This window comes from Ooceraea biroi, chromosome 8 (genome assembly GCF_003672135.1).
Source record: "Ooceraea biroi isolate clonal line C1 chromosome 8, Obir_v5.4, whole genome shotgun sequence".
Classification (NCBI taxonomy): Eukaryota; Metazoa; Arthropoda; class Insecta; order Hymenoptera; family Formicidae; genus Ooceraea; species Ooceraea biroi.
This window is the reverse complement of record NC_039513.1, coordinates 2,308,692-2,326,739: the sequence shown is the minus strand read 5'-3', so window position 1 is coordinate 2,326,739 and position 18,048 is coordinate 2,308,692. Positions and strand designations below refer to the sequence as shown.

At 40.6% G+C, this 18,048-nt stretch overlaps 1 protein-coding gene and 2 pseudogenes across 1 annotated transcript; 2 read left to right on the top strand and 1 right to left on the bottom strand.

The window, feature by feature from the left end:
- The first annotated feature begins 3,390 nt into the window (after window positions 1–3,390).
- Window positions 3,391–10,513, top strand: LOC113562386 (annotated as a pseudogene).
- A 339-nt stretch (window positions 10,514–10,852) lies between these two features.
- Window positions 10,853–12,337, bottom strand: LOC105282456 (annotated as a pseudogene).
- Window positions 12,338–15,513: 3,176 nt separating this feature from the next.
- On the top strand, window positions 15,514–16,719 carry LOC105282455. The gene has a single exon (XM_011344407.1). The coding sequence runs from the start codon at window positions 15,514–15,516 to the stop codon at window positions 16,717–16,719; it is 1,206 nt and encodes a 401-aa protein (XP_011342709.1).
- The last annotated feature ends 1,329 nt before the right edge of the window (window positions 16,720–18,048 follow it).

Genomic DNA, 18,048 nt, shown 5'->3' with positions numbered 1-18,048 from the left:
AATTCATTGTTGTCTGTGTTATCGCATAGCTCGCAATATGCTTTATCTCCTTTACGGGTAGCGTATTGCCAAACCCAACTTTTGCGATGTTTCATATTTATTGTGAATGTAACACAGGTTATTTACGTCTGACTTGAAGACTCACCGGTATGAACCTAGCAACCGATGTGTCACTTCACATACACGATTCACGTATACGAGGACACGTGTACACGTATACACGTGTCTTCGTATATACACGGGTACACGTGTACACGTGTATACACGGGTACACGTGAATGAAGATTTCTAAATCCATGTACACGAGTTACGTGTACACGTGAATATTAAAACACGTAAACAATCGAGAGCTCTAGTTCAAACACGTTCTTGACTCGTTCGTTTCACGTTCTTAAAACGTGCGTTCTCGTTCGTTCTACGTTCGGTACACGTTCAAACACGTTTGATACACGTTCGATAGCTGTTCGATAGCTGTTCGGTACCTGTTTGATAGCTGTTCGGTATCTCTTCGGTATCTGTTGTTGAGCTGTTCGATACCTGTTCGTTAGCTGTTTGATACACGTTCGTACACGTTCGCTACCTGTTTGATACACGTTCGTTCCTGTTCACACCCGTTTGTTAGCTGTTTGATACACGTTCGATAGCCGTTCGTTAGCTGTTCGATACACGTTCGATACCCGTTTGTACCTGTTAGTTAGTCGTTTGATACACGTTCGTATACGTTCGCTACCTGTTTGTTACACGTTCGTTCCTGTTCACACCCGTTCGTTAGCTGTTTGATACACGTTCGATAACCGTTCGTTAGCTGTTCGATACACGTTCGGTACTCGTTTGTACCTGTTCGGTACCTGTTCGTATCTGTTGTTGAGCTGTTCGGTACCTGTTCGTATCTGTTGTTGAGCTGTTCGGTACCTGTTCGATATCTGTTTTTGAGCTGTTCGGTACCTGTTCGGTACCTGTTTGGTACCTGTTGTTGAGCTATTCGCGGTCGCCCGTTACTTGTTCGTACCCCTTCCAGAGTTATTCCAGAACGATTCGCTGAGGCTGGAGCTCCGCGGGGGAAGTGGGGATCTCTGCGGGGGGACTGGAGAGCCCTGTCTTTTGCCTTTGGCCATACTTTTGAGATCCGTGAACGCCTGTCGAAGAGTGTTTAGCGTGCCCCGCGGGAGAAGTGGGAGAGGAGGATTGTCGTATTCGTTGACCAATCTTTGGAAATCCGTGAGCCCTTTTCGAAGATCGTTTAGCGCGCCCTGGTAATCCTTCATGTTCAAATTTGGTGAAATATTCCTTCGATGCGAACGAAGTTGATCGACTGGTTCGTCTTGACGATACGCGTATCAATTTATAATGATACCAGCTTCTCGAAGTTCCTCGATGATCTACAGCATCTCGTCGTGAGAGTTGTTTCCGGCCTGACGCGAAGCGTCGAGCAATCGTAGGCGATCCACCATCTCGTTGGGACTCAGTCACTTCGTCGCTGTTCAGTGTCAGGACGAGGTAATCGATCGCGTGTCGTTCATTCATGAAAATTCTGACTTTGGGTTCAGATGGCAGTAACGGCGCGATTATGTATTTGTACTTGTACCCCCTGTTACTCTTTACCTGACCCCGCGCGCTGTGATCGCGTCTATACGCGTTCGTCACCAGCAGCATACTCCTGTACTTTTGCAAATCGTTATCCGTGAACACGTCCTCGTCGGGATGTCTCTTGAAAATCAGCTCGTAAAGACCAGGTGTACCTTTGTAGCGCACATTGTCGAGAAGTATGTTATCGTCGTGGTCTATCTCGAACCGAATACTACCGAACTTCATTCCATCGTTGTCCAAATAAACTCCGTAAACGGTATCTATGTCTTTGTCACCGCGTATAACAGCCCCGATGTACCGTTAACCCAGCGGGTCCAAGTGAGCCCGCAACGCCTCCTGACCCTCTGACGTTTGCACCTCTCGTTAAATGGACGTCGCGAACGAATCGTTCGTGGTTTCGAAAACGTTCTCGTCCTCGGTTGGAAGATTCATCGGCTGTTGTACGGCTCGGATCGTAGCACGCGGCGTAGAGGTTATCAACGGCGCATCCGGTGCATCGCTCGATTCTATTCGCGGCTGTTTCGATTCGTTTGATTTGCGATCCGGCGAGCCGTCCGTTCGTTTCCTCTTTACCCTACTACTTCTTATCACGTTCTTTTTCTCACGCTTCGGGGCAGTTTACTGCGAATCTACGCCACTCGCGCTCAGGGTACTTTCAACCGCCACGCTCGGCTCGTCCTTCAGGCGCGTGGCCGAGTTGTCAACGTCTTTTGCACGGCTCGATAAAGCGAGGTGTCTCCTCACGCGATATCGTCCTCAATCTTACGGTCTTCAGGCCGATGTTTCTTGCGGATCGATTCGCTCGTTACTCAATCGCCCTCGGATCTTTTCACGCTCAGAATATCAGTGCTCCATGTCATCGATCAATCGATAACACTGGTATCGCAAACAGTTAACGTTTCTTATCGGCCGTTAGCGCTGTCCTTTCTAACTACGAAACTTACTGCGTGCAAAATGCGACAAACGCACAGAAGTCATCTACGGATATCGGATTCACGGACTGTACACGTGTTTCAATTCGTACCATCTTTTGAACAGATCACAGTTCGCTTGTCGCGTATAAGATGTTGTATTCTCGGTATCTACGAGTAAAACATCGACGTTCGAGTTTGCCCATTGCAAAATCGCTAATATCTTCTTATCGAGCAGTCATCAAGAGAAGATCGGTTTCGCGCCTCGTTGTTCTCACTTTATGAAACCGTAGCTTCGATTCATCTATCGCGACACAATTTCCAATTAGTATTCGGCTGCTGCAAACTCGGTATGTCATTCGAAAGTACACGTGCACTTCTCCATCTGTAATTCGTAATTAAACGACAGCGTTCCGTATGGGGAAGCGCATAATCAAGACTTTCATCGCGTGTAACGAAGTCTGATACCGAATGTGTGATTCTGTAACTCAAAATAGCGATATTCTGACATTACAAAATGTGATAACGAACCGTCGGTATTTAAGGTTGTCGTTATGCGTGAAAGCAAAGAAGTGACGTATCATGTTCAGATCTTGGGGAAAAACTCATAGGTTGGTATTTCATAGACAGCAACATTCTAGTAACTTGTTAAATATCGTACTTTTTTTGTTTTTTTTGGTTAATACCTGTATCTGCGTTCCAATATTCACTATTACTATTAGTATTAACTATTAGTATTAAAACTTTGTAGTGTAGTGAAATTGTACCTACAGTACCTCAAGCGCAATGACTTCTTTGCAGTAAATATGGAAAGTTTTAATAAAAGAAATAAAATATATAGGTATAATTTGTACCAACAAACTGCTATAGATATAGTGCTTATAATATCATGCAAATATAGGTCATGTAGATCTATACATGCCGAGCAAAATTGCTTATTTTAAATTTGGATTATTTTTTTCCGAAAAAATGAAAGAACAGAGACTAAAAAGAGGCAAGCGAAAGCAACATCGGCACAAATAGATTACATGGTGGACTATTTTGTGCAACATCCACACGTTGCAACAGGCAAGGTTCAAAGCCTACATGGGAATGCTGATTTAAGAGGATCATGGCAGGAATTAGTTTCTCAATTAAATAGTATAGGAAAAGATGGAAAGACCAAAGACATAAAGTCATGGAAATCAGTGAGTGAATAAAAATAATACTTAATACTTAATACTAAATAATACTTAAATTCTTATGTGTAACATGTAACTGCAGTAACTTTACATACTTACTTGCTGTAACTTTAATAATGTTCTAGACATGGCGAGATAATAAAACTGCAGTTTCCCAAAAGATAGCAAAGATTCGTGCTAATAAAGCTGCGACAGGGAATGTTGGTGGTCCTCCTAACAAATTGACGGAGAGAGAGAAAAAAATTTTAGGTCTCATGAGTCTTGATTATGTGGAAGGTACAATGTCCTGATTCGTTTCCAGAGGAACAGGTAATGAGAACTTTTTAAATATAACTGTAAAAAGTTTAGCAATATAGAATGTTTTTATTTTACTTCAAAATTTCAAAAGTTTTCGTTTCTAATGTACAATAAGGTGCATTGATTCGCGTGGTAGCGAATATACAGGGTGGTCCACTTAAATCGATCATCTTAGATATTTCACTTGTTTTTGATGATACGAAAAAATGTCTAAGGAAAAAGTTGCACCGTTCGAAGGGGCTATCATGATGACAGAACACAAATTTTTTCAAGGCTATTTTTTTCGGAGATTCAAAGGTCAAGATAATTTTTTTAAATGGAACTACATATTTTTGTTTACGCAATTTTATAGCCAACATCGAGAGGAGTTCAGCGACCTATGACAACATGACCTTTAAATGATCTTGAACGCGGGAAACAGAAAAATCAAACTTTATGCTCTTCAACACAAAAATTTATTTAAGGAGGTGTTCGAAATGATGTCCTCCGACTTCAATACATTTTCTAAGGCTCCATGGACGTTCTACTTATCGAAGCCACCTTAGATTTTCGACGGTCCAGTAGTTCATATTTCTTCTATTTACTTGTCCATGGTTAGTGAACATTGATTCATCGGTAAACACTTTTATGTTCTGGAATTCAATGGAATGTAAGATTTAAATAATTCCATACATGTATTGTGTGCGTGTGTGTATGTGTATGCAAATATTTATGATCGTGAAATGCTTTCGCAGTTCAGTTCATTTCCTGAGCTTCTCGATATCAGAGTTTAAATATGACTGATTATACGAAAGAGGAAAGAATAGAAATGCTTTTTATTTACGGTGAAAGCGGAAGAAGCTCTACAGAGGCGCAGAGAATGTACGGCCAAAGATACCCTGAAAAGCGTTTACCGTCTCGCGCTGCTTTTGACCGTCTTATTAAAACATTTCGTGAAACTGGAAGTGTTTGTTCACGTAAGAAAATGCGACCTCGTTTGCAAACTAATGAACCAACAGAAGTTACTGTTTTGGCTGCAGTGGCAAATAATCCACATATCAGTTCTTGACAAATACAAAGAAATACTGGTATTTCCAAGACAAGTGTTTTACGCATTCTTAAACGCCACTCATTTCATCCATATCACATTGCATTGCATCAAGAACTTCATGGAAATGATTTTATTAATCGAATAGAATTTTGTCAATGGGCGCTACAACAGTTGGAGGTCAATGAATTCTTCTTCAACAGAATATTGTTTACCGATGAATCAACTTTCACTAACCATGGACAAGTAAATAGAAGAAATATGCACTATTGGTCCGTTGAAAATCCAAGGTGGCTTTGACAAGTAGAACGTTAATGTCCATGGAGTCTTAATGTATGCTGTGGTGTTTTACACAATCGAATCATTGGCCCTTTCTTTATTGATGATACATTAAATGGTCAAAAATATGCTGATTTTTTGTCCCAACAATTACCAAACTTATTGGAAGAGGTGCCGTTAGAAACTCGTTTACAAATGTGGTATCAGCATGATGGTTGTCCGGCTCATAACACACGTGTTGCACGTACAGTTTTACACGAAATGTTTCCGGAACGCTGGATAGGAAGGGGAGGACATATCAGTTGGCCAGCACGTTCTCCTGATTTGAATCCTTTAGACTTTTTTGTGGGGAAGTTAAAGAACACTGTTTACAATGATGTACCAACTACACAAGAGAACATGAGAGAGCGCATTTTGAATGCATGTGCTAGTATAAATTCAGAAATGATAGAAAGGGTAAGAGTATCATTTGTGCATCGTATTAGAATATGTATTGAAGTCGGAGGACATCATTTCGAACACCTCCTTAAATAAATTTTTGTGTTGAAGAGCATAAAGTTTGATTTTTCTGTTTCCCGCGTTCAAGATCATTTAAAGGTCATGTTGTCATAGGAGTCGCTGAACTCCTCTCGATGTTGGCTATAAAATTGCGCAAACAAAAATATGTAGTTCCATTTAAAAAAATTATCTTGATCTTTGAATCTCCGAAAAAAATAGCCTTGAAAAAATTTGTGTTCTGTCATCATGATAGCCCCTTCGAACGGTGCAACTTTTTCCTTAGACATTTTTTCGTATAATTAAAAACAAATGAAATATCTAAGATGATCGATTTAAGTGGACCACCCTGTATATACAGGGTGGCCCATTTAAATTTATACAGTCGATTTTTTAAAAAAACTAAAAGAGATACGAAAAAATGTTTCAGACAGACATGTCACGATTTCGAGGGGGACATAAGATGATACCATTGGTTTGACCTTGAATAGTCGTTTGAAGGTCACGCGAAGATCACCTTCAATTTCTTAAACTGAAATCCCAACTTTTTATTGCAGATTCGTATTCTCCATCGAAAAGTAAGTAACTTTTGTCTGAAACATTTTTCCGAAAAATGTCATCTTATGTCCTTAAAATGTCCTCAAAACTCATCTTGAAGATCATTTTAAGGACATAAGATGACATTTTTCGGAAAAATGTTTCAGACAAAAATTGCATGTTTTCTCGCGTAGAATCCGAATCCGTAATAAAAAATACCATGTCTCATTAAAAAACAATTTCAGAATTCTAACTTCCGGTCTGAAATTTTTTTTAATGAGACATGGTATTTTTTATTACGGATTCGGATTCTACGCGAGAAAACATGCAACTTTTGTCTGAAACATTTTTCCGAAAAATGTCATCTTATGTCCTTAAAATGATCTTCAAGATGAGTTTTGAGGACATTTTAAGGACATAAGATGACATTTTTCGGAAAAATGTTTCAGACAAAAGTTACTTACTTTTCGATGGAGAATAAGAATCTGCAATAAAAAGTTGGGATTTCAGTTTAAGAAATTGAAGGTGATCTTCGCGTGACCTTCAAACGACTATTCAAGGTCAAACCAATGGTATCATCTTATGTCCCCCTCGAAATCGTGACATGTCTGTCTGAAACATTTTTTCGTATCTCTTTTAGTTTTTTAAAAAATCGACTGTATAAATTAAAATGGGCCACCCTGTATACAGGGTGTTTCCTAAGTAAGTAGACAAACTTAAGGAGCATATTCCTTGGCTTATTTTAAGAAGAAAAGGTCATATAAACATATGTCCTAAACTGCTTTGTTTTCCAAAAAAAGTACATCACTGTTTTCGTTCACTTTTCGGATAGCGTGCTTTTGCAGTACGAGTCAACAACGGTGGGGATGGAGTGGGGATGGTCTCGCGGCGCCGCAAGTGAACACTCGTTTCAGACACTCCAGGTATTTTTGAGCGTGTACGTCAATCAATGGAAAGGAGAGTTGAGGCGTGTATCATGGCTGCAGGTGGACATTTTCAGCAGTTACTGTGATGTTATTATTTTTCTTTTTAGTTACTATTTTCTTTTTCGTTATAATTTTTCTTTTTGGTTACTATTGTTTTTCATTTGTTTCATTTGCAATAACACAAACTGTTCTATAATAAACGAAAAGTGAACGAAAACAGTGATGTACTTTTTTTTGGAAAACAAAGCAGTTTAGGACATATGTTTATATGACCTTTTCTTCTTAAAATAAGCCAAGGAATATCCTCTTTAAGTTTGTCTACTTACTTAGGAAACACCCTGTATATATATATATACAGGGTGTCCCAGAGCAAGTGCGACAGCCGTTAATGAGAGATTCTTGAGAGTATTTGAAGACGAATTTTCTAATACCAAAATGTTGAAAATACAATAGTTTTTAAATGAGAAGCGTTTAAAGTTGACTAATCGTATCGTCTAAAATTCGCGCGCTCAGGCACGATACATTGCACAGTAGTGACAGGCTCTAAGTACCCTGAGTTTGGATCATATGCGATATTACAATATCAATTTTTGATACTTTTTTTCAATCATTTATACGCTGATAATGAATGTATTGAACATTCTATTCATTCCAACATTCAAACATTTCATAATAAGATCTTAAAACTTTAATCTGCCAATAAAAAGCAACGTGCATCGAACTGTCAAAGCTATCACATGAAGCTATCACATATCAGCCGAGTGACGTTGCTTATAGATTACAGATTCTGCATCACGCATGTCATGTAATAATCTTAAAAATGTATATTTATAATAAAAAGTTCTGTTTCTACATTTTGTACAATTATTAGATCAACTTATTTATTTTAGAAAAAACAAAAATAATATCTTATGATGTGCGTGAAACAGAAATCTGTAATCTATAAGCAATGTCACTCGAGTGACATGTGATAGCTTCATGTGATAGCTTTGACAGTTCGATGCACGTCGCTTTTTAATGACAGATTAAATTTTTAAGATCTTATTATAAAATGTTTGAATGTTAGAATGAATGAATAGAATGTTCAATACATTATCAATATATTATTTATTATCGGCGTATAAATAAATGAAAAGAAGTATCAGAAATTGATATTATAATATCGCATATGATCCAGACTCAGGGCACTTAGAGCCTGTCACTACTGTGCAATGTACCGTGCCTGAGCGCGCGAATTTTAGACGATACGATTAGTCAACTTTAAACGCTTCTCATTTAAAAACTATTGTAGTTTCAACATTTTGGTATTAGAAAATTCGTCTCCAAATACTCTCAAGAATCTCTCATTAACGGCTGTCGCACTTGCTCTGGGACACCCTGTATATATTTATTAATACATATATTAATATATTTATATATATATTAATATTAATAAATATATAGATACGCTACCACACGAATCAATGCACCGGTGTTACATAAAACTAACATATTGAGTACATATTGATAAAACATTATTTGATTTTTAAATGTTGTAAATTTTAATTTCAGACGGAAGCAATGAATTTGCTTGCTGAGGGGGATGAAAGAATTTTACATATTATTCCTGAATCATTAACAATACGGAACAGCACAGATGATATAATTATGGAAAATGGTGAAAATGGCTATACTAGTTAGTAAAGTTTTCGGGTCGACAGGAGTGACGATAAGCCTCTAGTGGAATAGGATGAATTATCTTATCGTATTTTTCCTTTTTCGCCGTCAATAAGAAGAAAAATGGTTTATAATTGTAATATTCGTGTTCAGAAGAATCGGCTGCAGAGTGGTAAAGAGCGGAAAAATGGTTTAAAAAAATCTATCAAAATTGTTTTAGACCTTTTTTCAAACAATCGCTCTTTACCACTCTGCGGCTGATTCTTCTGAACACGAATATTACAATTTTAATCCATTTTTCTTCTTATTGAGGGCGAAAAACGAAAAATACGATAAAGTAATTCATCCTATTCCACTAGAGGCTTACCGTCACTACTGTCGACCCTTAATACACGGCGTATGTCGAACGATGATTTATATGAACTATATCAGGGATGCGCAACTGGCGGTCCGCGGGCCGCCAGTTAATTGACACAATCATATAGTTACTATATGATTGTGTTAATTAGTATTGCTCTGAAAATTAATAAATGCAGCATTTCTCATTGCTTTATTTTAGATTATGTAATACTAGACGATATTGGAAATACTATTGGAGAAACGTCATCTCTTAATATTATTCAGACACACTCTGAAATCAATAATGTGGAGACTGCAGAACACCATCGCAAAATAACAGAATCGCTGTCGGGTTCTCAACTTGATAAAGATATACGACAAACGCTTACGACTGTTACGCAGGGTTCGAGCAGGAAGCGAAAAGCAATGACAAGCACAAGGAGTGAGTATTGCTATAAATAATTATTTTTGGTAAATATACCGATAAGAAGATCATTCATTAAAGACAATCGATTTTTAAGACACTCAATGGTTGGGCACACAGCTGCAGATTGCCAGAGAAGATTTTGCGAACCTAGCTGACCGCCAAATTTCATGTATGGAGGTGCGATATGTCTAAAATTCTCAGAATGTAAGTTCTTTAAAAGAAACGCGTTATTATAATAAATTCTATGCTTTAAACGTATTTTTGTTATTGCTTCCCCATAGAGGAAGCTTTAGTTTATTAGGTGAATTAAAATGATGAGAAAGCAATGTGCACTGTTCTAATTTCTTTTCTTACATATCTTTTTTACAGATGTTTGCTAAAGCAATGCAACAAATTGCGGACAATGAAAAGGAGTGGAATGAATGTCTGCGTGCTTTCATAGAAATGGAAAAAAGTAGAGAGAAAACATATTCTCAATTAATGATAATGATAAAAGATTTTATCGATGTTAAGAGAAATAATACTCTGTGATGTTACTACTAGTTCGTTAATTCTCTGTGATATTACTAGTTCGTATTTATATTCAGTATGATGTTAAGAGAAATAATACTCTGTGATGTTACTAGTTCGGTTTTAGTCAGTTCGTAGTTTATTCTGTTGTGTTTCAGTTTATCGCTTTTGATTTGTCTTTATTAAATTTCTTAGTTAAAAGACAGTAAGGTTTCTTAATTTAAGGACAACGTTTTTTACTGTTTGCTGACTACCAAAAGATGTTTATTTGAATAAAATAAAAGATTGGTTTTATACATGGGTTTTTTCATTGATATTCATTATGCATACACATTCGACATACAGGCACATGTATTGTATGTATGTACATGTATTTACATACATATTTATAATTCCAGTCAGGCAATAAAACACATTTATTTTGACAATCACGAAAAAAAATATTCTCATTTAGGCTCAGTTCCACAACTTGCTTTAACTAAAGTTTAACTCGTTAATAAAGAATTCATACTACGTCCGATGTCCTATGTATGACGTTCAATCCAGTAGGAGTTCGTTTTCTAGAGAATGTATACGTGACGCAGTGTAAATTCTTCATGAGTTAAACTCCGGTTAAAGTAAGTTGTGGAATGGGCCTTAAAGCGTCAAACAATAGATAATAACTGAAAAAATAAACACGTTTAATTATCTTCAGCATGCTCTTCATCTTGTGCGTCGCGATAGTTGGGAAATCTTTCTCTCATTATTTGGTGTTGAATTCTTTGAGCCACAGCGCGTGGTCCTCTTCGAGCTACATGTTCATTGATATCAATAAACCCAACATTTTCATTTTGATGATTATTAGCAACTAGTAGTGCTTGCAATTCTTCAACATCTTGTAAACGATGTTGAATTCTTATATTATGCAGTACTGCACATGCATTAACTATTTTGGCAGCAAATTCTGGCTTATACAGCAACACACGCTGAAAGGAAAGACATCTCTATACAGATTTTAAGACACCAAAGAAACGTTCAACAACATTTCTTGCTTTGCAAAGCTGCTGCGTGTATTGGAATTGTCGTGTGTCTTCAGGAAAATCGGCCAAGGGTGTTATGAGCCACGGTTCCAAAGGATATCCAGCATCACCTGAAAAATGAAAAATAATAATATATTACAAATACGTTACGAATTATTATTATTATTTAATATTCAGTATTTTATAAAAATATACAAGATCTCATTTGTTACTGTATTTTATGTTGTACATTTCTTCAAAGTCGTTATTTTCATTAAATGAGACTCACCGATCAGCCAAGTTTTCCGTTCTCCTCGATTATAATGGAATTCCATTGCTCGACGAATTGGTGATGTGCTCCAAATATATGAGTCGTTTCGGGCACCTGGATATCTCGCATTGATGTTGAGCACCTTCATATCTGGATCAACAATCTGAAAGCATAAGTAGATAATGCTATACATAGACGAAAGATTTGCAGCAAAGCCACATTATATACTTGCAAAATATCAGAACTTACCGCTTGCACGTTCAAAGAATGGCGACCATGGTGATTAATGAACGCCTCTTCATGTTCGTGAGGATCTATAATGTGAATAAAAGTACAGTCTATAGCACCAAGAGCACCTTCGAATGGGTACGCAGCAGTGGAGAATTTTTCACGCGCTTTCTGTCGATCTTCTGCGGTCATCGGGAATTTTATCCACCTACGCAACAAACGCCGATTGATGGCTTCAGTTACAGTATGGAGGCAACGGCTTGTTGTTGGCTGGCTAACATTCCACTGAAATTGATTGCCGACGCTTCTTTGGTAGCTACCTTGGGCGTAAAACTGTATGGCTATCAACACCTGTAATAAACGTTTCAAGATTACATTTTGATATTATAAATTTAATATTATAAACCATTATAATAGTTTTGTTCCAACGTTACTTTGATTTCTGGCACTAAGCCGGTAAGTCGTTCATTCTGTAAATCGGGTCTTAATGCCGTTGCAATGTCGATAACAAGTTCTGGAGTTAGGCGAAAACAGTTAATAAATTCATCTCGTGGAAGATGAAAAGGGTTCTGAGCATCTCTTAGCCGTCTTCTTTCCACACGCCGTTCTAATCGACGCACTCTTTTAACCATTAACGCCATTTCCCATGCCAAATATTCAAGAGTCATATTCTCTTCAAATAAAATAATTTGTAATATACATACGCTTAAATATATGGATTGTACAGAAATATAAATTTTTATGAGTCTATAGAAATAAGAACTCGAAAGGAGTAATTTTATATCAACAATACAACGTTCCATACGTTAGGAAGAAAATTGAGATATAAATACACATCATTTTCTTGGAACTAATTATTATAAACAACGTAAACTTTTACTCACAGATTTTATTGAACGTTTTTCTTTTAATATACACGGTTATGACGTATACATGGAGACTTTGGCTGCGTTCCGAAATTCACTACCAGTACTGAAAATCTATAGTTTATGTCACGTGCACTATAGATTTTCAGTACTGGCAATGAATATCGGAACGCAGCCTTTATCAAGACAGTCACTGAACACACTTTCACTTCCACACTTCGACCGATTCCAAATGCTTCTAAACACTTTTAACCTCTAATATACAGTCGTTACGTGGTCGTTATGCGTTACCGAGGAGTACCGAACCACACGTTACGATAACGACATATAACGACATCATACCGACATTTTCGTTATGAATAGCCGACAACAGTCGTTACCACTTTACGTACAAAATTTCATTTGACGTTATAAGGTTATAGCGTTATATAACGAATTGGCAATTGTCGTTATGAGCACATAACGTCGACATAACGAGTTACAGAATCGCGCTACTGCAGGCTTATCAGAACGTTGGTTTTACCGCAGTTCGAGGGGCCGTAGATGATCGCGCGTATAGTGGTCGGCAGCACAGGGCCATGTTTGCGTTTCTCATCATTGTCCCCCATCTGTCGTAATCTGTCGTCGCAGTTCGTAACCTGTATCGTCAATGGTTGCCGCACGAATCGCATTTTGTCACTTCTAGGTGGAGGAGTGGAATCGCCTATTTATAGGCGCGTGAAACCGCGAATCGCTCAGTATCAAAATGTTTGTCACGCTGACGTGTCCTTCCGATATACTCGGTTTAACCGCTGAGCAGTTGCAATTTGTGCCAAAGGTAATTCTGTTGCGGGAGTGCGAAGACTACATCGAACACGTGTGGAACAAGCTCCCGGAACATATAAAGGCGGATGCAGAGGTACAGACTTACCGCCGTTGTTACGAACATTACAATCGACCGGGGCAACGAACGCACATCGACGGTCCGGCACCGTTGATCAGGGATTGCTGTGAATGTTGTCGGTGCTCGCGACGAACGAATCAGTGAGAGGTGGAAGTTTGCTGGATCGCGCGATAAACGCGCTTCCTTTCGAGCTGCACATCCCCGGTTATCAGTTTTGCGGTCCGGGTACGCGACTCGAGAAACGGTTAGCCAGAGGTGATCCGGGTATAAATCCATTGGACGCAGCGTGCCGCGAGCACGACATAGCATATTCTCGGAGTAAGGATCTCACCGAGAGACACGCGGCGGATAGGATACTCACCAAGAGAGCGCGAGAACGCATTTTCGTGAGGGATTCGACTCTGGGAGAGAGAGCCGCCTCCACGGCTGTCTAAGCAGCGATGAGGGCCAAGACGAAGCTCGGTATGGGTCTGAAAACGAAGAAGAAGACGACGACGGAAAAAAGAACGACGAAGAAACGAATACTTCCGGTAGCGAAACGCGGCGGTATATTGCCGATTCTACCGATGCTGGGTGTGCTCGGATCGTTGGCCGCCGGGGCAGCGGGAGTCGTGAAAGCGGTGGACGACAGCAAAGCCGTGCAGCGTCAACTGCAGGAAATGCAGCGTCACCATCGCGCAATGGAAGGTCGCGGACTGTATCTCGCCCCGTACAAACGAGGACAGGGCACAGTAACGAAGAAGAAAAAAAAACGTCAAAAAGGCGTTAAAGATGTCTACGGATGTAACCACCAATGTACAATTGGATCAACTGGCAAGGCGTATGCGCGTACCATACTTTAAAGGTGTTTTCATGCGTAACTCGTTACTGATGGGCGGTGTACGTCGCAACGAGAGCGGTATCGTGAATCTGAACGACGCACCGGGTTCCGGTACTCATTGGGTAGCATACGCAAAGAGGGGAGACCACGTGATATATTTTGACAGTTTTGGTGATCTTCGACCGCCGAGGGAACTGGTGCAATATTTCGGACCTAACGCGGTGAAGATTCGGTACAATCGAAAGTCCTATCAAACTTACGATCAGAGCATCTGCGGACAATTGTGTCTAAGGTTTCTCCAAACGGTCGACGATCAGTATGAATTTAAAGCCTAACGGGGTGCCGTGAATATTCAGTATTCGTTGGGTGGTTTCTCCATATATCGCTGACACTCACGTTGATCGGGAGGAGTAGTATTCTCACGGTAAACTACTTTCCAGTCATAGATGTGAGCGACGGTGATTACGAGCTCGGTCTAATGGACTTTGAGACCTATCACGCGATACCGAACGTGAACGCCTCGAACAATAAATTTTACTTTGGCGAAGACGACGCGGAGATTACGATTCCCGATGGATCGTACGAAGTGCAAGACATGATTGAGTTTTTGAAATGTGCAATATCAGAGAAACGGGACGTGGTTGATACCAGGGACGAATACCCGATAGTGCTCCGCGCTAATCGTAATACGATGAGAAGCGAGATCAAATGCGCCTACAGAATAAATTTCGAAAAACCAAACAACATTGGATCACTGCTGGGATTAACATCGCAGCGTATACTGCAGCCGCAACAATGGCACGAATCGGACACGTCGATCAACATTATCAACGTGAACATTATCCGCGTAGAGTGTAACGTGACCGCGGGTGCGTACAGCAACGGCGAGCGCGTGCACACGATACACGAATTTTCGCCGAGCGTGCCATCGGGATATAAGATATTGGAAAGGCCGAGACAGACTATTTACGTGCCAATCATCGTACGGTGCATTACGGATCTAACGATACGCGTCGTCGACCAGGCCGGCCGATTGCTCGACTTTCGTGGAGAAGAGATCACCGTCAGACTGCACGTGCGACGACGATAACGTGTATGAGATGATCGTATTGAGCGAAGCGAAGCAAGCGAGCAATAACACAATCTTTACGAGACCGACAGCGTCAACATTCGATAACAGCCGGTCATCCCGTTGTAACAGGAAGAAGAAGAGACTCACAGCATCGAACGTTGCATATTTGAGATCTTTGGGATTCGCAGTACGCGATATCTAAAATGACCGAGATCCTCAACATCGGGGACGAACCGATCTTCGACGATCGCATCGTCAAGATCGAGACTCACACGTACAATCCGTTCGCCAACACGACATTCGGACACAGCGACGAGATAAAAATACCCATACAGCAACAGGATCTGTACACGCTGCCGCATGAAAGTTATCTGTACATCGAGGGAAAACTAACGTTGCGCAACGGAGAGCATATTGGGCCTCGTATGGTGATGGGAAGTAACTGCGTGGCGTTCATGTTCGATGAGATTCGCTACGAACTTGACGGCGTGGAGATTAATCGTAACAGAAACGTTGGAACGACTTCGACAATAAAAAATTATACAACATTATCACCCGACAGGGACGTAGTCCTGGATAATTCCGGTTGGGATAGGTACGTCGGTAATATAGATGGGCACTTTAATTTTTGTGTACCGCTCTCTATGTTACTGGGGTTTTGCAAGGATTACAAACGCGTGGTGATCAACGCTCGTCACGAACTGATTCTAATACGATCGCGCGACGATAAAAATAGTGTGCTGGGAGATCCCGAGTGGGAGCCTGTGATCGACATATTCAAGATACAATGGCGAATGCCGCACGTGTTACTGAACGAGGTAAATAAGCTGTCGATGCTGCGTGCTTTGGAGAGCGGACGATACCTCACCATGGGTTTTCGCTCGTGGGACTTGTACGAGTATCCGCTGTTACAGAGCACCACCAAGCATTCGTGGGCCATTAAGACCGTGACTCATCTTGAGAAGCCGCGATATGTCGTCTTTGCTCTGCAGACAGGCCGGAAGAACGTCATGTCCGCGAACATTACCCAATTCGACACCTGCAAACTAACCAACGTGAAACTGTATCTGAACTCGGAATTTTATCCATACGATGACCTGAATGTGGATTTCGAGAGGAACAAATACGCCGTCCTTTACGACATGTATTCACGTTTCCCTAGGGCTTATTACAACTGCAGTCGCGCCGGGCCATATTTGAGCCCTGTCAACTTTGTTTTACAAGGACCCTTCGTGGTTATCGATTGTTTGCGACAGAACGAGTCAGTCAAGAGCGCCACCGTGGACGTGCGATTGGAATTTGATTGCAAGGAGAATGTACCGCCATTTACAACGGCCTACTGTCTCATCATACACGATCGCGTGGTCGAATACAGCCTGTTGACCAACGTTGTACGCAGAATCACCTAAACGTGATAACATTGAGAACCGCGGTATATATAAAAAACATCCGCGATGCATCGAGATCGGTTGTAGTCGACGCGTTGATACCACAACCAGTCATGTCCGTACCGACGTTCGTAGATCTGCAAGGCTTCATCATCGGCGGAAACTTCGTCGCGAAGGAAGTTGCCGTGCTGCGAAATGGATATATTCTCTCTCACTATATCTTTGGACCCTGCGTATCATGGTACGGTCTCACCAAGGCGGAGAGACGCCGTGCATCCTGGTTGATGACGAATCATCATGGATTACAATGGGACGATGGAACGGTTCCGTACAACAGGGCTAAAGATCTGATTACAAAGGCGGTGACGGACGAAGCATCATATACCGTCGTATACGTCAAGAGACGTAAGAAACGCGAATGGCTGCGGAATCTGCTCATGGACGATGATATCTACATCGAAACTATCGACGCTCACTACGAGGACGTACCATCTTTGGATAAGCTGGACGTTACGCATACTTTGCTTTGTAACACACATATAACCAATTGTGCTTTGCAAAATGTATGTAAACTGTTTAATTGGTGGTCTTACCATACGAAATAAAATATGTTATTAATGCAACACAATTCTTCTTATTTCCCCTCTCCCTTTCCTATTCGTTTATCGGTTGCGTTGCACGGATTCCATACCTTATACGTAAGCAGCGCTAACATCGGCGCTTAATAAAAATGTATTCCCCCTCCCCCTCCTTATAATTGGTTGAAGAATCGAACACGTTCGTGCACGTTCAGTATTGCGTCACCCTGCATTCCATACTTTATACGTAAGCAGCGTTGACATCGGCACTTAAAAACGTTTAACCCCCCCTCCTCTCTCCTTATAATTGGTTGAAGAAGCGAACACGTTCGTGCATGTTCAGTATTGAGTCAACCACTGTGCGTGCAAAACCTAACCAGCAGCAGCAATGTACTCCGCTGAGGGAAGCAGCATGAACTATTACGTTTCGCTTCAGGACGCTCCACCGAAGCAATGTACCAGGTACGTTTATGAATCTTCCCCTTTGTCTTATACTTTTGATTTTTTAACTATTCTTAATTATTTTTGTTTGTGATCTTAGCGTTTTACCCACGCGTCGTGCAGTTCGCATACTGGGCAGGAGATACGCGCTGACGGCTACGGGATATAAGTACCTAGACATCGGCATCAACGTCGGTCCACCGAGCTACGTCGAGATCGCGATAGACGATCATCGGGGAAACGAGCTGATCCTGTCTCTCGAAACGTGGAAGGGACTATACGAACAACGATGGGACATTCAGAACCGTCTCTGCAAGGATGTTCGCGGCCG

Bases quoted from the DNA above. Each gene is read 5' to 3' on its own strand.
- LOC105282455 (XM_011344407.1), top strand. From the start codon at position 15,514: ATGACCGAGATCCTCAACATCGGGGACGAACCGATCTTCGACGATCGC.